This window comes from Camelus dromedarius, chromosome 27 (genome assembly GCF_036321535.1).
Source record: "Camelus dromedarius isolate mCamDro1 chromosome 27, mCamDro1.pat, whole genome shotgun sequence".
Taxonomy (NCBI): domain Eukaryota; kingdom Metazoa; phylum Chordata; class Mammalia; order Artiodactyla; family Camelidae; genus Camelus; species Camelus dromedarius.
Window position 1 is genome coordinate 24227740 of NC_087462.1, and position 23041 is coordinate 24250780.

General features: G+C 49.5%; 1 protein-coding gene across 1 annotated transcript in view; it reads right to left on the reverse strand.

Annotated features, from left to right (window-relative positions):
• The window catches only part of COL23A1 (collagen type XXIII alpha 1 chain), a 301135-nt gene extending 281342 nt beyond the window's left edge, over window positions 1–19793 (reverse strand). The window contains exon 1 of the mRNA XM_064480158.1: window positions 19474–19793. Coding sequence (XP_064336228.1) covers window positions 19474–19767 — 294 coding nt within the window. The 5' untranslated portion in view covers window positions 19768–19793. The remainder of the gene's footprint in view (window positions 1–19473) is intronic.
• Between the last annotated feature and the right edge of the window lie 3248 nt (window positions 19794–23041).

Below are 23041 nucleotides of genomic sequence, written 5' to 3' on the forward strand. Positions count from 1 at the left end.
TACATGGTCAGATGATAAATTTATTAAAGATTTGTTGAAGTATTAGTCTCACACACTTCACCAGCTACTTGATCCCATCCCTGAACAGCTGCATTTCGATGAAAGATAGATCCTCATACGAAAAAAGGAGATGATGATTTACTTCTGCAAAATGCTACAGATAAAGCCACAAAGACATTCCTATCCTTTGACAGAAAATTCCTACTCTTGGGAATACATCCCAAGGAAATAAATCAGCAGAAGGGAGAAAAAAAAAAAGATTCATGAAATAGCGCCGCAAAACAGCGGGAGGGTTTGAGTGAAGGATGGAGAATCCCCTTCCCGGAACTGTCGTATCTTCAGGAGAAATCGTCATGAAGACTGTGTAGCAGCAAAGGAAAATGTTTATGGTACCATAAATAATGTTTACTTCTGTGTAGAAACGCAGGCGTGGGACGGCAGCAGCCACCAAAAACATCAGCCCACTTGGATGGAGGGATTATGGAGATTTGCTTCTTTAAAAGTTCTTTCCTTGTTGTAACATCGTCGTCTCAGTGAAAAAAAAAAAATCCTGAGGAGAAGAGGCAAGATGAAGCCCTGAAATCCCCCCGCCGGGGTCAGTTTTTGCATGACACGCAGATGATTCTGCCTCCTCAGGAAGCCCTAACTAATTCCAGGATCAGCCCTGACAATCCACAGGCGCGGCAGGCGGCGGGGCGGGGCGTGGGGGGGGAGGCTCGCGAGGACCAGCGCCGCCCCGCCCGCCCCGCCCGGTCACACCCTCCGCCCGCCTTCCTCCCTGCAGGGAAGGGCTCAGGCGTACTTCCTTACGTTCCCTCGTTCCTACAGCCAGCTCGAGAGCGCAGCGTTTCCTGGCCTCGTTCACGTTCCTCTTTTAATACCCCACCTGGGTGATGATGAGGACGGCAAATAGAAAGTATTACTAGCATCGAGATGACTGGTTACTTATTATGTGCCAGGCACTGTGCCAACAGCTGTTATCTAGTCTTCCCAAGAATACCCCTCCCTGGGGCTAAAACTATTTTTATACCCATTTACAGATGAGAAAATTGAGACTTGGGGCAATATGTCAGGACTGGACTTGAATCCTGGTGTCAGCTAACTTCAATCACAAAGCAAGACAGCCTCTGCTTACGATCAATTTTCATGTCTTAAAAATGCAGGCCATACAAAACTGTAAGGACAGAAGTTAGGTCAGTGGTTGCCAAAGGCTGAGGGAACAGGAAGAAGGAAGTGCCAGGAGATACATGGAGACGTGAAGAGATGGGCTGCTCTGTATGGTGCTGGGATGCTGGATACAAGACTTTACGCATTTGTCAAAAACTACTGGACTGTGCATCACGAAGAGTAAATTTTGATGGATACAAGCTTTAAAAAAAAAATCAGCCAGGATGTTGGAGAACCCCAGGGTGGAACGCACGCAGAGACAAACGAATCTAACTATATAAAATTGCATGACTTAACCTCACTGCAGGTAGTGGGGGAAAAACACGTAGTTAACATGAATGACTTTGCAAAATAGGGTTTCAGTTGAGAACTGCAGTTTTTCAGCTGAGAACTATAAGACTGAAGGCCATACATAAACACTGTAGTCTGGTAGGCAAATTTGTTTTTCACAGGGGTACGGGGGGGGCAATTTTGAAATCACTTTACATATTTATTGGGGTTGAATATTTATAGTAAGTAAACTATGGGTAATGAGAGCCAAGTTTCTCACTGTCTGAGAAAAGTTAAAAATAAGCAAAGGAGGGAAGCTAGAATGAACCCTGTGATGCAGGGCTAGTCAGAGACATCCCTATGGGGTTACGTTTATGTTACACACACAGACAGATGCATACGGAATTAATTATAGGTATGTGTGCATAGGAGGTGTACATACACATGTATGTACCTTAGCTGTCTGCAGAGAAGACCCACAGCCAATGACACCCTAGTAGCAACAAGCACAGTCAGCACCCAGATCTTGGTCTCTAAATACCATTCTCCAATAAAAGGACCCAGGACTCCTTAAAGAAATAAATGCTTCTAGAGCCATGGAAGGAAAAATGTAAGATAAACCTGGAATGTCTTATCGTCCAGAAAGTAAGGAAGTGCTTTTAAAAGGAGGGAGGAGGGGGAGGGTACTTCACAGAAACACAAAACCAACCTGAAAAAGCTCCAGAATGGCCAAAGCTGGAACAACTTAACCAACAAAATAAATAATGTGTATTAGGTTATAATCCAAAGAATAAATTAGAAATCCACGAGTCTCGATTGGCATAAATGATTGGGTAAAGAAAGAAAGAGAGAGAGAGAAATCTTCCTTACAGAAGAATTCTGAGTAATATAGGTAGATACTTCCCTGGCCAGGAGGTGGAACTAAATTCCCCTCGCCTCGCATGTGGCTGGACTTGGAGACACACTTCTAAAAGAGCAGGGCAGGGAGAGGAAAGCAGCGAGTTCATAATGGAGGAGTCTGGCAGGTACCACTTTAATCAGGTGATCAAGGCGCACGTCACCAGCGACAGGCAGGGCACGCTGACGTCATGGACCACTGGCATGATGTCAGGACAGTGGCAATCCACCGAGTGGCATTCTTCCCACACACCTATAACCCAGTCTGTCTAATCATGACAAACATGGGGCTAGCTCAAACCAAGCAACATTCTACAGAAAACCTGACCAATATGTCTCAAAATTGTCAAAGTCATTTAAAAAAAAAAAACAAACAACAAGGAAAGACTGAGAAGATGTCATAGATCAGAGGAGACAAGACAACTAAATGCAAATGTGGTCTCCTGGACGGGATTCTGGAACAGGAAAAGGACATGAGAGGACAAACTGGTGAGAAGATCTGAATCAAGTCTGTAGTTCAGTTGAAGAATGGGTAGCAAACCCGCTACTGCCTCTCCCTGGCTTGGCAGCTGTGTCTCCCGCGAGGGCGGACCACGGGGCTCAGGGGGTGAATCTCCTTGTAGCAGCCGCCGTGCCCCTCTACTTTTTTCTTGGGACTTACACTCACTTTTAACGCTCATCTACTGCTCTGTTGAAATTGGAACTGCCTTATGGCAGCTGGTTCGGCTATACTGCCCAGGTGGCAAAACTAATAAACTTTGAGCCATCCCCCCCCCACCAAAAAAATGGGTGGCAAAATCACAGCGTCACTTACCACTCGCTGATTAAGATCTAACTGTGCTATTTTCCATAACAGATTATTCTTTTTAAAAAACTTAAGGTGACGTTCACATAACACAAAATTCACCACTTGATAGTGAACAATTCAGTGGCGTTTAGGGGATTCATAATGCTGGGCAACCACCCCCTTTAGCTAGTCGCCCCTGTCTAGTTCCAACACATCACCATTTCTCCAAAAGGAAATCCTGTGCCCATCAACCAGTACGTTCCCTCTCCTCCCTCCTCCCAGTCATCAATCTGCTTTCTGTCTCTATGGACTGACCTATTCTGGATACCTCATATAAACAGAGTCACATAATATGTGACCTTTTGTGTCTGGTTTCTTTCACTTAGCAAAATGTTTTTGCAATTCATCCACTTTGTATCATGTGTCAGCACTTCATTCCTTTTTACGGCTGAATAGCATTACATTGTATGGACATACCACAATTTGTTTATCCACTGATGAACATGCGGGCTGTTTCCACCTTTGGTTATTGTCAATAGTGCTGCTATGAACACGAGTGTATGTGCATGAATTGTTTGAGTACCTATTTTCAATTCTTTTGGGTATATACCTAGGAGTGGAATTGTTGGGTCATATGATAATTCCATATTTAACATTTTGACGATCCACCGAACTTTTCCACAGTGGCTGAACCATTTTACATTCCCACCAGCAATGTATGAAGGTTCCAGTTTCTCCCCATTCTCACCAATAGATCCTAATGGCTGTGAAGTGGGATCTCATTTTGGGTTTGACTTGTATTTCCCTAGTGACTAATGATGTTGAGCATATTTCCATGTGCTTGTTGACCATTGTATGAGGAAAGGTCTGTTAAAGCCCTTTGTCCATGTTTAAATTGCATTGTTTGTCTTTTAGTTGCTGAGCTGTTAAGAGTTCTTTACATATTCTGGATACCTACATTCTCATCAGATACATGATCTGCAAATATTTTCTCATATGATAGATCTATTCTTGATCAGAATTCTAACCATCTCCAATGGAGACACAATATAAGAGTGTTAAAATCATCTTGCAAACTGGAGGTGGTGGGAACAGTCCATAGCTTAATGCTGGTCTTGCTAGATGAACAGTGGGTTATTGTTACTCATGGATTTGACCTGGTTCTTTTTAATTCACAGTAATTGTATTCATTTTCCATTGCTGCATAACAAATTTCCACCAAGTAAGCAGTTTAGAGCAACACAAATGTACTGTCTTACAGTTTTCATGGTCAGAAGTCCACATACAGATGAACTCGGTTTTCTGCTTAGGGTTTCATGAGGCTAAAATCAATGTATCATCTGGGTGTTTCTAGAGCTCTGAGTCCTCTTTCAAGCTCATGTGGTTCCTTGTGGCCTGAGGCCACCCCCATTCTCTTTCTGACTGCTGGCCAGGGGCTGCACACAGTTCCTTGCCATGTGGTCCCGTTCACACACCCTCTCATGCTTCAAGGAAGGGTCCAATCTTTTTTAAGGACTCACCTAATTAAGTCAGGCCCACCAAGGACAAGCTGATTAGTAACTCAATCTTAGGTTGAGTGTAACTCAATCTTAGGTTGAGTGTAACTCAATCATATCATCATAATCACAGGTTCTGCATACACTCATGGGGAGGGCATTATACGAAGTATGTTCCCTAAGGGGTGGTCATCTTGGGAGCTATCTTAGAATTCTGCCTGCCAGAGCATTGTATACAGTTAATTTTTTACTTTTCACAAATGCACTATGGTTATGTGCCATAGTTATGTATACAAGCGGTTATGTATATAATCATGGTTGTGTATATAAATCTAAAATTATTCCAAAAATGTTAAAAGGCCATGTCATGGGTTTCTACTTCCAGGCAAGATGGAGTAGTAAGGACTAGATTTACCCTCCTGCCTAAAACAATATCAAAAACCCAAACAATAACAACAATAAAAATCCCACAAACAAAATATATGACACAATAGTTTTGAAGATACAGATGTCAAGCAGGGAAAGAGAGTGATCTCGGAGACACAGAAAACAAGCGCTCTGGCTTCCTGCCGGGGGGCAGTTCCCAGGCTGCGGCACAGGGAGAGGAAACACAGGGGGAGCCTGGCAGCATGGAGTCCCGGCACGTGAGGGCAGTCAGGGCGTGCAGAGCAGAGGACCTGGGAGCTGAGAGCTGCACGCACAGGACCACGGACATCTTCAAGGGTCCTCGCTGGGTACTCAGCAGAGCACTGGTCAGCACGTGTACGTGAAGAAGCCACCCAAGGCCAGGGACAGAGCCACCTGAAAGGATTAGAGGGAAGAGCGCCAAGCTCTCACACGGGGCTGGGAGGAGCACCTGCTGACACTGAGCAAGGTACCAGGAAGGCAGGGAATAACAACCCTACACTGAATACAGCTCTGACCCCAGCTAATGGGTCTTAAAGACAAGACCCAAAAGATCACACTATTCTCAAGTAGTAACTGTGACATAACAAAGCTCAAGATTGATAGAAATATAAAAATATCCACCATTCATAATAGTCTGGCATATGATAAGAAAATACTGTCAGGAAAAGAGGCCCCACAATGAGCAGAAAAATCATAGATTTTTTTTGAAGTGAAATTGAATTGAAATGAAATAATTGAAAATGACTCACAATTGCCACAGACTTAGCACACAAAGACCTTAAAACAAGGATTGTACCTGCACTGTCTATGTTCAAAAAGTTAAGCAGAGACATCAAAGATACCCAATGACCCAAATTGAAATTCTGGAGATGAAAATGATCATGTCTGAGGTGGTAAATACGACAGAAAGGATTAAGGGAAGATCAGATGCTGCAGAGGAAGAGACTGGCGAATCTGAAGACAGCAACAGGAACTGCCCAAAATGAACACAGAGAGAAAGGACGCTTTTAAAAAGAAAGAGTGTCAGTGAATTTTGGGATTCAAGCGGTCTAATATGTGTGCAATTGGAGTCCAAGAGGTAGAGGAGAACAGAAAAAAAATTTTGAAGAAGTAATGAGCAAAAACTTCAAATTTTGATGAAAACTATAAACCCACAGATCTAAGGATCCTAGTGAAACTCAAAATAAACATGAAGAAAACTATGCCATGGAATATCACAATTGAATTGCTTAAAACGAGGGATGAAGAGAAAACCTTAAAAGCAAACAAAGAAAAAAGACATTGTACGAACATAGGACACTCGCCATACACTGCCGGTGGGAATGTAAAATGATGCGATGGTTTTGAACAACGGTTTGGCGGTGTTTTAGAAAGTTAATCACACACCTCTCAGACCATCCACCATTCCACTCCAAGGGAGTTACACCAAGGAGAAATGAAAGTGTGTTCCACACAAAGACCTGTACGTGAATATTACAAATCAAAGACTTTGTCTGTATTAGCCCCGAACTGGAAACAACCCAAATATCCATCAAGAGGTGAGGTGGCTAAACAAACTGTGTTATATCCATGTAACACTACTCGGCAGTGAAAAAGAACGAACTGATAACGTGCGCAAATTATCGAAGAAACTCTCAAAAATTGTACCGAGTGAAGGAAACCAGACCCCCCTCCCCCGGACGAATATTCTATTCATGTGAAAATCTCACAAAAAGGGAAACCAATCACTAGTGCTAGAAATCAGTGGAACCAGCCAGAAATGCCCAGGTGGCAGGAGGGAGAGGATGGAAGAGAGACAATTCAAGGGGGCAGGAGGGGACTTTAGAGGGCGACATTCGCTATCTAGACCGTGGAGATGGTTTCACAGGTGCACACGTATGTCAAAATGCAGCGAATTGCACATCTCAAATCTGCAGAGTTCACTGTATGTCACGTACACTGAACAAAAGCCAAAAGACAGGGATGCCCAGGTCCTGGCTCCCCAGGCTTGGCCGGCTGGGGGGACGGGCATCCATCCGGGGCTCAGAAGGCATCAGGTCACCAACCCCGAGCCTCAGCGTCCGCCTCAGTGCCAGGTAAACATCCCAGTAGTGGGAGGCAGACAGTCAGGGAGCACACCCAGCCCAGCCCAGGCGTTTGGCAGGAGCTGAGGAGCTCTTCTCTAAGGAATGTGGGTTTAATCAGTGACTCCCACTGGCACGCTGAGCGACTCTTTTTCCAACCCACGTTGGCAAACATTTCCTTAAGGATCCCTGCTCGGTCCCAAAATACAGAAGTGTGTTTCGAAAGGTTTAGTCTGCAAATGAAATGCAAGTCTTCAGTAATCCTTAATTCGTGTTCCCATTCATTATTTTGCAAAGACACACACATCACTTCCCATCAGAACCCGCCTTCTACGGTTCACCGAGCCAGCCGGGCCCCAGGGGTGCAGGGGTGGCTTCTGATTGTGAGGGAGAGCCCTCAGGCTGCTGCCACATGTGGCCTCCAGCCTTCCCCGCAGCGCAGCCGGGGTCTCCCCCGCAGCCCAGCCGCCCTGCCAGGCCCGCTTCAGTCCCCACGCGCAGCCCGCCTGCTTCCTGCGGAGCCCCGCCCCCACGCCCTGTCCCCAGCAGGCACCTGGAGCCTCCCCGATGTGTCCAGCCTGACTAGATGGTGGTCCCAGCTGAGTCGCATCCCCCACCAAAATTCATGTGTCCATGTGCTAACCCCTAGTCCTTCAGAATGGGACTGTAATTGAGACAGGGTTTTCCAAGAGGTAATTAAGTTAAAATGAGGCCATTAGGGCGGGTCTTCGTCCGATATGACTGGTGTCTTCATAAGAAGAGGAGAGTCACTGGTTAGTAATACACACGCTGCAGTATTCAGGGCTCCCCCTGAGCGCGTGATATCTGGAGATTATTTTGAAATGCATGAAAAAATAGAATGCACTGGTGAACGGATAAAGGCACGAAGAGACAGAGCAAGTGAAGTGTTAACGATGCAATCTGGGTGGGGTCTAGATCTGTGCTTGCCGTAAAATTCCTTCACCGTTTCTGTTTTGAAATTTTCACAATATAGTGATGATCTGAATGGCAAAGCTTAACTTTTTATTTCAGTGAGTCAACAGCTTTGCGGTTTCTTCTTCCAAGGATAATACTGGCATATGCTTCAGGGATATTTGGGTAACGTGCATATAAATTACGTGTGATATTTGCATGTTTATACTTTACGAATAATTCAGTTAAATTATTTGCTGACTCCTGGTCAGGGGGAGCTGTAACATGGCATATAGCGCTTCAGATGTAACCTTTCAACAGCAGGAGACAAAACGATGTGTTATACACAGCACACGTGCTGTGCTGTTGGAAATAATTACACAGCTTTAAAACAAGTTGAAAAATGTACTATCGCTACATGTAAAAGATGATACATAAGAAATAGCACCATATTAAATAATCACAAACTCCCATATCTAAAAAAGAGAAGAGGAAGTTCAGACAGAGACACACACAGAGGAGTGACGGTGCGAGGACACAGGGAGCGCGCAGAGCCACCTGCAGGCCGAGGAGAGAGGCCTCGGGAGAAGCCACCCTGCCGACGCTGTGACCGTGGGCTTCCAGCCTTCGGAATCATGAGAAAACAAATGTTTGTTGTTTAACGCTGCAGTGCTTTGCTCCAATAGCCCTGGCAGACTGACACAGATGGGGTCCCCGGGACACCCGTCCCATCCCCACGTTCCTCCCCCAGACTCCCCACCAGCCACAAGCTACGAGAAGCGAGAATAGGCAGGGAGGAGGCTGAAAGGACCTGAAGTTCTCACCTTGGGAGGTGGAGGGTGGGGTGAGGGGAGGGAGACACCGGTGAGAATATTTAGGAAGATGAGCGAGAAGAATGCGCGCTGGCCACACCGGCCTGGGGCACGGGCTCCCGGGTGAAGGTCACCCGCAGGACCCTCCCCCAGCTTGGCTCACCCAAGCCAAGCCGAAGATGTGAGCATCACGACAGGAGCTGGACAGGGCAGGAGCAGGCCCTGGGATGGCCCGGGCGTGGGGGTTAGCAGTCCTGCAGCTCCACGGCTAGGATGGCCGGTGGCAGGGGCAGGGGGTAAGGAGGAGGGGACCTAGCCTCCCTCACTGCCCAGGCTGTCCTGGGAAGGGCGCCTCCCTCCATCCTCGCAGAAATAGCGGTCAAGCACAGACCATCACCCTTTTTCCAGAGGAGGAAAGTGAGACTTGGAAAAGTCAACTAATTTGTCCCGGGACACTGTGGCCACTTTAGAGGCAGCTCCAGACTCAAACCCAGGGCTCTCAGCTCTGGGGCCCCGTGGCCTGAGCTGTGCTGGGCCGTCAGAGCGGCTTCCAGGTGGGACAACTTGGGTGGGGAGGTCTCACCCTTCCTGCTTCCCTCCCAGCTCCCGCGTGTGCATCTGCACACACACGCTCACTGCCCGCCACGCACATGCACACACATTCATATACACACTCAGACACCTATGTGCACTCACACATATACACACACACAGAGGCCACGTGCGCATATGTGTGTACACCCGCTCTCATATGCACACACACCCACTAGCACACATACGCTTACGCCTTCCCACCCCTCCCAGGGGCTCACCCTCACACACACACACACACACACACACACACACACACACACGTCCCACTGCCCTGTAAACTTGTCCTTCATCTGCACCACAGATGGGTCTGAAGACGAGATGCTATAGGTGATAATCGCCCACATGTCACACAAAAAATCACAGCTAAATAAACGGACAGACCCTGGTTTGTGTGGGACGATCCTCCTTGGAGACCCAAAGTTAAGTACGTTTTATTTCCGTTGTCTTCTTGAAAACACCAGAATACATTCTCATTGCGTTATCACTTGTTTCACAAGGTGAAGTTGGAAGCAAACTCCGTTTCAGAAGTTCACATTACCCATTTGAAGGCACTTCCCCCCGCTCCCAGATTTTGTGGCTACATCAGAAAAATAAAGGTTTTCTCATTTACTACTGTGAGTCGAAGCAGATGTGCGCGAGGCCTCCAGCTCACCAGCATAGTCACGAGCATTGAGGCCGTTCGTGCCATGTTGCGTAATCACAGAAAGAGGCTTATTAATTCAGTTTATTCGGTGTCGGATGCCCTTTCACAATGGAAAAGGCCACTTAATAATTTGGGGGATACTTACACTTTTATTTTGGTCATAACCATGAAATTTTTTTATTTAAATGGAAAAATCTCATTCTGCTCAACTGAGAGACTGAAGAAATGGGGCTATGAAGCTAATTCAGTCTTTGCTTTTCTTCAACAACAAAGTCACATTTCTCCATCATTGACTCAGAGACTCAGGTACCTTTTTCACTTCTCTACGGCCTTCACAGGGTGGCAGAATCCCAGTGGTAATAGGATCTTAAGGCCGTTCCTGTAACCACGGAACCTCCTCTCCAATTAGCGGAGACACTCCTTCCAGATTCCAAGAGAGCGTTCCAACGAGAGCTGCCATTTGCAGGATGCGTGTGATGCGCTGGGCTCTGCAGACATATCAGCTTGTCTCGTCCCCACAGAAACTCTGAGGCAAGTACTGTCATCCCTGTTTAACAGACGAGCTGGGGAGGGTGTAGCTCAGTGCTACAGCACATGCTTAGTATGCACAAGGTCCTGGGTTCAATCCCCAGTACAGCCACTAAAAATAATTAGTTGATTAATTAATTAATTAGCAAGTCTAATTACACCCCCATAAATAAATAAGTAAATAAATAAATAAAATAGACATTGGAAGGCAAAAAAACCCAAAAAACAAAAAAATACAGATGGGCAAACTGAGGTTTGGAAGCCACACAACTAGGAAAGGCAAAGCTGGGATGTGAACCCAGGGCTGCTCAAAGCTACAGTCTTCCCCAGCACCTTGCACATCAGCCACCTGGGGAGGATGAGGATGTCTACACTGGCGGGAAAAGCTGCCGCTGCTCCAAGCTAAAGTGCCATTTTCCTGGGGGGCTGCCGTGAGGCTGCCGAGAGGGCTCCGAGCTAGGCGTCAGGTCACCTGGGCTGGTCGCTGCCCCTTGTGGGAGGGCGAAGCCTGGGCTGGGGGTTTGCTAAGCAACACCACGAGGATGCGCGAGTCAACCTTCCGTCCAGGGCAGGCACCCAGAGGCCCTCAGCCACTTCCCCTGTTGCCCCCAGGAGCACACTGACATGGCTTTCTTTAAAACTACAGCTGCAAACTTGCTTTTTCTCCCCCTGGTTCGTGCTTAGTGCTGAAGTATGTTTCCGGACATGATGGAGGGATGTTTTCTAAGTGCCTGCGTCAACAATGCAAGATTCATCCTGATCTTACACATGGAGGTGATTGATCGGGGAAGGAGCCGGAGGTCGTGTGCAGCCTCCAGAGAACTTTACGACACCGAGTTACGTCTGTTCACAGAGTTAGAAGTTGCACCGCCGACCGAGAGCCATGCCTGGCGACCACTAAGCTCTGGCTCTGCACCAAACCAACGAATGAGCCTAATTCTGAGATGAAATCTTCAGCGTTCTGCCAAATCTTATTTTAAGGGTTGATGATCATTTGCTTTTTGCTTTTGCTTTCAACAACAACAAATCCAACTAAAATAAAAGTTCAACCAGAAGACAGACTGAATCCACTCTGCCCATCATAAAACTTGAGGCGTGATTTCACAATGGTGCAAGAGTTTTGGAATTCCGCAGGAGGGTAAACATGTATGTCATGGACAAAGTCGGATGTTCTAAAATCAAGACAAAAAACAAAGCCCTAAAAACGATCCTCTTTAGACAGTTATTCTCCATCCTAAAAAAAATAGAAGTGAGACACTTCCCCTATAAAACCACCGACTGTACCGTGCCAACAATGATGGGAGGAGGTCTAGATGCGTGTTGATGGAAGGATGCAGATTCCACTGATGGAATCCTAGGTGGTCATGAAACAGGACCCTGGAGCAGCTGGGAAAATGTTTTTGATATAAGGCTGAAATACACAGAAGCAAGACATAAATGGTGAGCACTCTGCGGTGACGATGAGCTGCACATAAATCTGCCTGTCCGTGCAAGGATTGGAAGGGATCCTGCAAAAAGTTCAACAGACTTGGCCTCAGGGCGGTGGGACTATCAATACAATTAATCATGTTAAATCAACATCCATCTTGGTTATTTACATTTTAGAAGAGCTGGAAGGGGAAGGGTTGCCAAGCAGCTATATGCCAGCACTGGGCCTGACATCCTGGAGGAAGGAGGTGGCCACTGCCCAGCAGCAGCCGGAGCTGAGGAAGAGGTTTGAAAGAACTCTGTCTCCCACCAACGCCTATCAATGCCTCGTGGGGGGTGGGGGTCAGCATTATTGCAGGGAAAGGGGGACATATGTAGAGACCTGTGGTAAAAGAGAGGGCTCCCTGAAGGTGCAGGACGGTGCCAAAGCCCTGCGGGGCCCTGAAACTGAGGGACAGCGGGGTCTGTGCTCAGAGCTCAGCCTCGGCTGCACAAGCCCTTCCGTCCAGCCCTCCCTTCTCCCCGAACCACCTCGGCCCCGCCCCACAGGCTGGGCTCCACCTCACTGTAGAGAAGTGGGGTTCAAGGGGTGGCAGCCGCCTGAATGTTTGTGTCCCCCATCCCCCAATTCATGTGTGGGGACCTACCCCCCAGTGGGATGGTATTAGGAGAGGCTTTGGGAGGTGACTGGGGCAGGAGGGTGGGGCCCTCATGAATGGGATTAGTGCCCTCGTAAGAGAGGCCCCAGAGAGCCCCCCACCCTCCTGCCATGAGAGGACACGGCGAGACGGTGGCCGGCCATGAACCGGAAAGCGGTCCTCACCGGGCACCGTATCTGCCTGGACTTCCCAGCCTCCCAAACTGTGACACGTAAACATCTGCTGTTTAAGCCCCCAGGTCCGTGCTGTTGTGTGACAGCAGCCTGAACAGACACAGACAGTGGAGGAAAGGCAACACGGAGGCGGGGAAGTAAGGCGCGCACACTAGTGGGTATCAGTAAGCTACAAGGATGTATCGCCAGCACAGGGAACAAAGCCAACACTTGGTAATAACTATAAACAGAGCGCAACCTTTACAAACTGTGAATCACCGCGTTGGACACTTGTAACTTACATAATATGGGGCAGCAACGATACTTCAATTGAAAAAAATAAATTAAATTAAAAAAAATATAGACAGTGCCTTTCTGAATCCTTGTCCAGAGCATTTCCTCTTCAAACTCAGGCCTCTCAAGGCCACCGGGACACATGGCTCCAGGCAATGCCGTGGCCACCTCCTAGCACATGCACATCACTGCTCCAGGTCAGTGGGACTTAGGGTGCCCCGACAGGCCCCTCAACCAGGCTGGAGGAGGGGAGCCTCCTTCCTCACGAGAACACTCCTCTCGGGAGAGCCCTCCCTGGGAAACGGATGAAAGGGGGCCGAGGAAGCACTGCCCCGGGCTGGACGAGAAACGCAGACAAAGGGTGGACAGGACATGCCCCCCTTGTCACTCCTCCTTCCAGGGCCTCCCACTAGCCCGAGGGGCGCCCACAGCAGGTCACCGCCTGCATCTCAGTGACATTTCTCCCTTGTAAAACAAGGACAATAACCTCTGTGTTCCACAACTCATGCGGCCGTTTCAGTGAAGTTTTAAGATTTTAAGTGGCCCTGTAACATGTTAAGCTCACATTTTGTATGTGCATTATATTCAGAGACAGTTACGGGTTTTGATATTACCAGAGATAAACCCGAATTTATCAAGATACATAAACACCTACAGAACAATACCCACCAACTCTACTGCCCACCCCATTAGAACAAAAAACCTTTAGCTGGATTTGAAGCCACTGCAGAGGAATTTCTCCAGGATGTGGCTCCAGCTTGTCGCCCAAGCCTCTCTCTTTTTATTCCTTGGATGGTCATCTACTGGGTTTTACCAGCCCAGTGTCTTCCCCCCCTTCTTCTAGTAACAGTTGTCCTTTGGGAACCATCCTCCACTCCTGGTCCTTTCACTCCAGTGGGGGACACACAGGTGTGCAGGGTGCACACACACACCCCGAGCCTAGCGGAAAAAAGAGGCTGCCCGGCTTGTCTTAGTGACCAGTGCAGCTAATCCATACTGATCTTTGGAGTGAACTGGGGGAACTATGGGGACAGAGAAACTCTAACGCTGAGGACATGAGCCTGGACCTGCTGGCAGCTGCCCGGCCACTTCACGGGAAGAGGGAGGGCATCCTTGAGAAATATGAAGCCAATACCAAGAGACACAAAATCAAGGCACTTCTCACTGTGCCTGAGCAGACATCTCCCTGGACGTCTCAGTGACTCAAGCCAATAAATTCCCTTTTAAATTTAGCCAGGCTTGGGGAGGGTACAGCTCAGTGGTAGAGCACGTGCTCAGCATGCAGGAAGTCCTGGGTTCAATCCCCAGTACCTCCACATTGCTCCTGTCACATTGCTCTTTGAAGGCACAAGGATCCAAAGGCATCTAGAAAGATGGACTCTAATGAGATGACGCTCGATGAGGGTAAAAGAGACACCGTGCTCTGGGGACCATGATTCTAACTGCATACTCTGGAAGGGGATCTGGAGGCCATGGGGAGACATGGCTGTTGGAAAAGTCCAGGAGACCTATGGCCAGGGGCTGCATGGGGAGGGGGAGCGGGCTGCCTGGGCACGTGGTTTCGGGGGTACTGAGCTCCTTGGTCCTCCAGCCCGAGCAGCCTCTCCACTCACTGGAGGGTGATGTGCAAGTATGGGATGGAGCTAGAGAGAACCCCAAATGCACCAACCTTGACCATGGCTGGAGGGGGAGCTGGAGAGCAGGACCCTGAAGGAAACAAATTTTGTGGCTGAAGAGTTTCCCAAAGCACGGAGCAGTAAAAGGGGCATGGTTATGAAAGCTGTGGCAGGACAATGGATGACTGTCCCCTCCTCCTCCCCCCCCAACCCCATCCTTCTCTAGGGTAACATTCTAGGGCATCCGCCTGACACTGTTGGTTGCTCCCCAACAGCCATTCTCAGGCTCCCTTCCTCACAAAGCTGCAATTCTGTTCCACTGGCAACGTGCCCAGACTCAAGGGATGAACCGAGCTTGGCCAAAGCCTCCTGTGGCAGCCGCATCACCCTTTTAGGGACAGGATGATGGTGATCACGGGCTCTGGTTCTGGCTGGTGGCTCTAAGGAAAGTCCCCTGACTCAAATGAAAGAGAAAGCCTCTCCAGAAGATGGCTTTTTCCTGGCCTCTTCCCTTCTGCCTTGGCTACTCTTGTGTGAAGACACATGCTTGGAGCTGCAGCAGCCATCTCGTGACCATGAGGAGAGGCCAAGAGAAAGGCAGACAGTGACGGGGCACCCAGTCATGGCCAAGTCAGGGAACTAACCCAGGATCTGCAGGCAGACTTCCAGGCTGCTCTGGCTATGCAAGATCATTCCATGACTGTCGTCTCAGGGACCACAGTCGGGGATTCTGTTAGTCGCCATCAAGAGCCCACTTACTGACCAACACTTTGCTCTCCATTGTCTTATTTGCTCGTCACTATGCAGGTAGCTGTGATCGTCATATTAGGTCTTTTTAAAAGTTTTTTTTTTTTCTTGTTTTTTTGTTTTGGTGGCAGGGGGTAATTATGTTTATTTATTTATTTTAATGGCGGTACCGGGGATTGAACCCAGGACCTTGTGCATGCTAAGCACGTGCTCTACCACTGAGCTCTACCCTCCCCCTCTGCGATCATCATATTAGGGAAGTTGAGGGGGTTAGATGATGAAACTAGCAGACAGTGGGACTGAAACCCCACGCACCATCTAGCCCTCTCTGCCTGCTGGTTCCATTCGTTCCGCTTACATTCCACCTACAGATTCCCAACTTCAGGAGCGATGCTGCAAATCTCCCAAGCCAATGTGTAAGAGTCCGATTCAGCAATTCCAAAATATGTTTGGGAAAGGAATGGCCTGACAGTTGGCTTCTCGTTCTAAACATGCTGCTGTTCTAATAAAGCTCTCCCAAACTGTGGCCAAAATAAAAGACCGGAAAAAAAAAAAAAAAAAAAAAGAGTGGAGAGATAAAGTAAGTGTGCCAGGAAGTAATTGGTAAGAAACTTTTTCGGTTTGGGAGCCACGAGATGTCAAGGAAATGAATGTAGCTATGAATTACGCTCCACCTCAGGTTGTGCCACAAGAACCAAACACTGGTGTTTTTTTATTAAAGCATTCACCATAGAGCCGTCCTGGTGAGTGACAAGCTGCCCAAAAAGCTACATTTGACTCTGGGTTTTAAGGTTTCTTAACCAATACATAGAGTTGGTGCCAGGGAAGGAAAGGGCTTGAATTTTATCCTGAGTCTCCGGGTTTTTCAAATTGTTTTCAAACTAATTGGTCTGGACAATGGAAGACCAACAGCCAACAATAAATCCATTGTAAGCTGGAAATAGTTTCCTCTGAATATAACTAAATATTTCTTTAATCCCTGCATTAAAATTTTTACTGTAGTGTAGTAGCTTTTTATTTACTCTAAAATTTGAGCTTTTGTAACACTGCAACTCTAGGTATAACTAATGGGGGGGCCGATTACTGAGACAAGCTATTTAAAGCACTTGAAAAGTTTAGTATCAGATGCTTGTTTTGCATTTATATTTTGGGGTCGTACTGAAGATACTATCATTAATGACTCTTGCTCAGAAATCTTGCTTTTATGTTCTGAAAAACCATTTCTTTTCCTTTGTGCCATGGGAAGGGTCTTTAAGAATCATGAGTTACCATGACTATTCCTTTTTTGTAGCTTCTGTATCGACATTATCAGACACATCAGCCCGTCCCAAAAGAGTTGGTTCACGGTTCTATTCCCAAGGGAACAAAGACAGTGGGTCCCCTATGAACAGTGGCTTTTGTTGGCTTGTTTTTTATTTATTTATTTTTCTGACATTAAAGTTGTGTATGGTTGGCAAGGATTTTTCCTCTTTAATTTGGATGTGGTTTCTGCCTCTGAAACTCTGAAAACAAGTTTGTTGGTAAAAGGACAAGCTGCAGGCACCCCCACAAATGCAACTACTTCAGCACGGGCTGAAAGGATGCTTCACAGAGAACAAGTAAGGACTGAGAAGCACATTCAAGCACAAATGTTCTTTCTCTAAGAGATTTTCAGTTCATTGTCGCTTTGTCCTTTATATTGAATCATTTTTAAAAATTATCTTCACATTTATTTAAAGCCAATTACCAGCTCCTCGACGTGCCTCCCACAGCCCGCTCATCTCAGCCAGGGACTCTCAGGGCCACCGGCCAGGCTGTGTACACTTCCCATCCCGCGACATCCGCAAGGCGAATGGCTAGGAGCAGGAGCGGACTGGTGCCCTGGGAAAGAGATGCCTCTCACCGGGGACACCCAAACAGCCAGAAGCTTGAGGCCAACCGCACTCAGGGTGTGGCATCTCAGATGCTCCAAGCACAGACCCCTCTACACCGAGCGTGGTTAGCCAGTAGCACGACGTGCTGAGATGTGTCCTATGCTAATGGCAGCCTGCTGAATGGTATAGAGGATTTCAAGTGGAAATCCCAGGATTTGAAATTTTCCCTTTGCCTTTCTAATAAAGAGAGAAAGTGGGCGGGGGGTGCATATGGAGGGAGGGAGGAGAGAGAGAGAGAGAGAGAGAGAGAGAGAGAGAGAGAGAGAGAGAGAGAGAGAGAGAGAGAGAGAGAGAGAGAGATGGAGAGATGGAGCGAGAGAGAGACTCTGCAATAACTCCTCGGAAGCAGGATGAAGCCCCTGCAGTCTCTCCTGTAATCTGCACAGTTCAGGACTTGAGAGTCCACACTTCTCAGCTGTGACTGCGTTCCCAGTACAGCGCCCCCACCTCCCCATTAGAATCCAGGACACGATTTGCAAGTCCCTTGTAAAAAGTTTCACCAGGATTTCTGATTTACGCAGTCAAAGCTTGCAGTTTATTTGTACTAAGTAAGAGGGGCCTCCTATTTGAAAGAACAGCCACAGTTACAGCACTGACAGGTAGAAATTTCACTGGCCCTCCGTAAATCAATTCAACACCCTAGTCTCTAAGGATTTGCTGAAAGATAATGGGCTGCAATTATGAAATCATCACCATGAGTTGCCAGCAGGGCTCCAGAGAGATTTCTGAAGTCTGCAGGCACTTACAAGAGGAACATAGGAAATCATTTCATGAGGCAGCAGTTTTGCCCAAAACCAAGCTGTAGATACAATGCAGGCTTAAATGAAAGAGACTAAGAAATAGATATGGTGACCAAGGAGGGGTGGTGCAGTCTTCTCCCATTCCTCTAAAGAATCCAAGTTAACTCAACAATGGCTACATAGCTCAGCACATTAGTAGAGATCACAGCTGGGCACAATTCAGGGGAACTGGTAGCAGCAAGCCTGCCCCCCCCCACCTTGCAACACTGGGGTGCTTTTCATACTCCAGTCGAGGATGCCCCTTTGGGAGTACGCCTGGGAGCTTGGGAAGCCGCCTCTCCCAGGAAGAAGAGGACGGCTCAGGCAAGGGAGACCAGCACAGGCAGGGGAGCACTGGCCAGGTCGCCAGCACCAGCACCAGGTCTATGCCGAGGTGCACTGCTGCACAGAACGTGGGGGTTTTAACAAACATGATGGGCGAGGGCTCTGAAGTCCCAAGCGAGGCTCCTGCTTTGAAGACACATAGCAGCAATCTTAAGTGTCACAGAGTCTCCTATGATGCTTCCGACAAACGCAAGGAAACTCAGGATTGGCTGTGTCCACACTGCCCAGGTGGCATCGACTGAAACCAGAATCTGGGTTTTCTGGCCCCGACTGTTTTTCCTTCCTCTCACCCTACCAAGCTGATGTGGGCACCCTCTCTGGTCTGGCTGCACTGGATGCGCACTGAGCCGAAGCAGCACCAAAACGAGCACTACGTCTCCCAGATGGAGCTGCTCTGAAACACTTTCGGGCGGGACGTGGACAAGGCAGGCTGGGCTGACCATGTCCCTCCCAGGGCCCCAGCCCTCGGGTCTGACTGAGGTTTCCCTCCACTGTGGCCGCCGCCTGCTGAGGGCCCCACGTTTCTCCAGGTGTATCGGCGTTGGGAACAGTAGGTGCCACCGGAGACAAGAGTCACAAGACACTTCCCGCAAAAGCTTTCTCATTATCCCGGCACAGATAAGGAGCCAGGCGCTTAACGCAAGCGGGAAGCAGCGGGTCCCAGCGCGCACACCCGGGGAGACTCGCACACCCGGGGAGACTCGCCTCCAGATCTGTTATTTCGAAGTCCGCAGTCTTTCCTCCTCCGTCCCCCAAAGGCCCTTCTAGCTCGCTGTTTCCGCAGCCACCGGCCTGGGAATGCGACCCCGAGGCTGGAGCGGGGACAGCAGGACGCCCTCGGGGACCCGCACCCCCGCCTCCGTCCCCGCGCGCCGGCGGCCTGCGAGGACCGGCGGGCCACCCCTCCTCGGCGACACGGCTCGGGGCGCACGCCCGTCCCCCGCCCCGCGCGCCGCGCCTCACCTCGCGCAGCAGGCGCTCCAGGTGCGGTTCGGCCCAGGCGGCCAGGGCGTCCGGCGAGCCCGCGCGCCGCAGCAGCGCCCGCTCCTCCTCCAGCGCCGCCACCCGGCCCTGCAGCGCGGCCGCCTGGACGCCCAGCAGCAGGCAGGCGGCCGCCGAGCCCGCGGAGAGCAGCAGGCACAGCGCGCTCAGCGCCCAGGCCCCCGCTGCCGTCGCCGGGCGTCCCGCGTCGCCGCCACCGCTGCCCGCCAGGCCGCCCTTCGGCGCGTCGCCGCCCGCGCGCTGGCCGGGACTCATGGCGCGCTGGTGGCGCGTGGGCTCTCGGAGGGGGCGCTGCGCAGAGCCGGAGTGCCGGGCGGAGCGCGCGGTGGGCAGGCGGGGGAGCCGCGGGCACGAAGCCGGCCGGGCGCGGGGCTGGGCCTTCGGGGAGCAGCGGACCGCGGCGCACGCCCCCTTCCCCGCCGCCAGGCGCCTCCACACAGCGGCCACTTTGGGCAGTTTCCTCTATGCAAATAGAGCCTGCCAGAAAAGGAGCCGGGACCCACCCAGGGGAGGAGCGGCCCGGCCGGCCCCGAGCCGCGAGGGGGCGGGGGCGGGAGTGGAGCGGGCCCCGCGGAGCCCCCGGCGCGCGCCGTCCGACCCCGCGCGCGGCGCGCACCGCCGCCCTCACCTGCCCCGGGCGCCGGGCTGCTCCGACTCCCGCTGGCGACTCTGCGACTCCCCAGCCCGAGTTCAGCTGCGATCCCAGGAGGCCTGAGGAGCACCCAGAGACTCAGGCCGTCTTCTGCGGCCCGCCTCTGGCTGCAGCATCATTCACGCTTTGCGAAAATTCGCTTCAACTTGCGAATTAACCTTTCTGACACTTACTTAAAAGCCCAAAACTTCAAAGCCAGCGGGAAAACTTAGTGAAACCCTCCTAGATGGTGCCCTAGCGCCACTTGGTGGCCGAAAGCGACCTCTTGCGGATTCGCATTTAGAGATGCAGTCAAGGTCTAGAATGCGCCAAGCGGAAGGATGTCTTAGAATCTTCATTCTCTCACCATTTAATATGTGCCAGAGTCACTGGAAACAGAACTTTTAAGACCTTGTTCCTGACCTAGAGAAGGCTTTCATTTGAGAAAATTGAGACTTTAACAAATGCAAAAGATAGGGGGAAAGAACTCAACTTTTGTTGAGCTGGTGGCTTAATTCTGCAGCGGAAACAGAACTTGGCCAAAAATAATCATCTCTTATGTACCACATGTAACCTATACTGCGATTCTGCCGCAGATGTGCAGCACAGGGTCAAAGCAGGAAAGCCTGGATGAGAATGAGGCGGCCCGAACAGCCTTTGTCCAGAACGGGGGGCAAGGCTGGAAGTCAGGTGCGTGCTCTGCTGGCTCAGATTCCTACCTGGCATATCATCTCCTAAAATGGGTCCCACATAACTCTTCCACTAACTCCAGTAATGCTCATGTAAAAACAACAAACTAGCTTTGATCGTAATTTGAGCACATCCACAACCGTTTTTGAGAAAAAGACCTGTTATATCTTCCCTCTCACTCCCTGGGTCTCTTCGGATTATTAGCTTCTGTTCTTAGGACAGATTTCTTTTCTCCTCACACTGTTGAGGACCTTCAGCTGACATGTTCCTCCTTGTTCCCTTAATTGGGAGGGGGAAATTACCTCTGAGACTGGAATAAAACAGAAGTGGCTGGCATCTCACCTCTGCAACTTTGTAGCTATGACCTTAAGGAAACTGGAGTTACAGTTAGGTGGTTATACAGAGATAGGTCCTACTAAAAGTCTATTGTATTTTAGACCAGTCTGAAAACAAGTCTGCTCAGCAAACTGGATTGTCCTCTCTGAAAAGAGGCCAATCCCATATTGCAAGGTGGCACTTTATTCTTGCTACAAACACATAGATAAATTGCCCATCACCAGCATGTATTGTTCACTATATTCCAGAAACTTTTTTGGGGGGTGGCTTGTTATTAGGTTATTTATTTATTTAATGGAGGTACTGGGGATTGAACCCAGGACCTCGTGCACGCTAAGCATGTGCTCTACCACTGAGCTATACCCTCCCCTCCCTCAGAAACTTCTGTACATCAGACAAACCAAGCTCATTGGTCCCTCTGGCCTTCGCCCTCGCCCATTGCCTCACTACCTGGAATATCCTGCTCTCAGAATTTTGAGCAAAATCCTCCTTCAGGTCGAGGTCCTCAGGTCTTTAAACCTCACTGTCTCCAAAAGACCTTCCCAGACTGTCCAATCTGAGGAGGCTTCACTCACAGTCCTCGAAGGATTGCTCAGGGGATGAGGGCATTTATCACTGTTTGAAGTTACCTTTTTATTAGCAAGACAAATTACCCCCTTTGTCTTGTTCACCACTGTTTTCTCAAAGAACAGTACAGGATCTGGCAAATATTTGTCAAGTGAATTAAGGAAAGGTGAAAATATGTTTACTGTCTACAACTAATTTTAAAAGGCAAGGAAGAAAATACTCTAGTCTTGTGTCAGCTGGGGTCCTGGAAGGAACAGATGGCATCCTCAGACTGAAGACAGTCTGAGTGTAGAGACTCCATTGCAGGGCAGATTAAGGGAAGCCAACAGGGGAGGTCGTTACCATCTGGAGCTGAAGGTGGGAGAGGAAGGAGCTGTTGTGAATGCTCGGAGCTGTACAAAGGTCCGCTCAGCGGGAGCTGTGGCCTTTGGTCAAGGGACACCACCTCTGCAAAACCATGGCTTGGAAGGTAGGGAGCTGGGGGATAATCTCTCTCCTCCTGCTCTCTCATCTGCTGGGCCTCCCACGACCAAAGCCACAGGACAGGAGAGCCCAGGTGATGCAGACGGTCAGCCTCCTAAGGGCGGAGTGTGGAGTCACGAGTGGCAGAGATGAGATCTATGTTGGGGAGGGGGGAGAAGAAATCCACCATATTCCCTAACATACACCTAGCATTCACCAAGGGTCAGTCAACTACTGCTGCCTCTGAATGGCTAACTTGTCAGTGATAGGCACAAATCCCCAGGGAGACCATTTGGCTACTTGGTGGCAAATCACCTTCTTTGGACTCTTTTCATCCCGGAAGGGCCAGCAGTTTGTCCTTCACAGAGATGGATAGCTGTTCTTTCTTCTCTGTCTGCAGAGCCTCAGCCAGCACCACTGTTCATACAGACTCCCCAGTCCACACGTATGGAATCCCATACGACACAGCATCTGAGCAGGGAACGCACTTTACAGCAGAGTACGTGTGGGAGTGAGCCCGTGAGCATGCAGTCCACTGGCTGTGCCACATCCCGCGCCAGCCAGAAGCAGCCAGGCTCACAGGACACTGGCGCTGCCTTTTGAAGGCACAGGTGAAGCACCAGCTCAGAGTCTTCAAAGGCAACACTCTGAAAGGCTGCAGTGCCATTTTTCAGGATGTGGAATACGCACGTTACGTGATGCCTCGTTCCCAATAATCATGGGTCTGGGAACCAAGGGACAGAAGCAAGAGCAGCGCCCCACCCCTCCCCGTGACTCACTGGGGGACTTTGTGCTTGCTGTCCTCACAAATCTGGGCCTTGCAGGGGTGGAGGTCCTACTTTT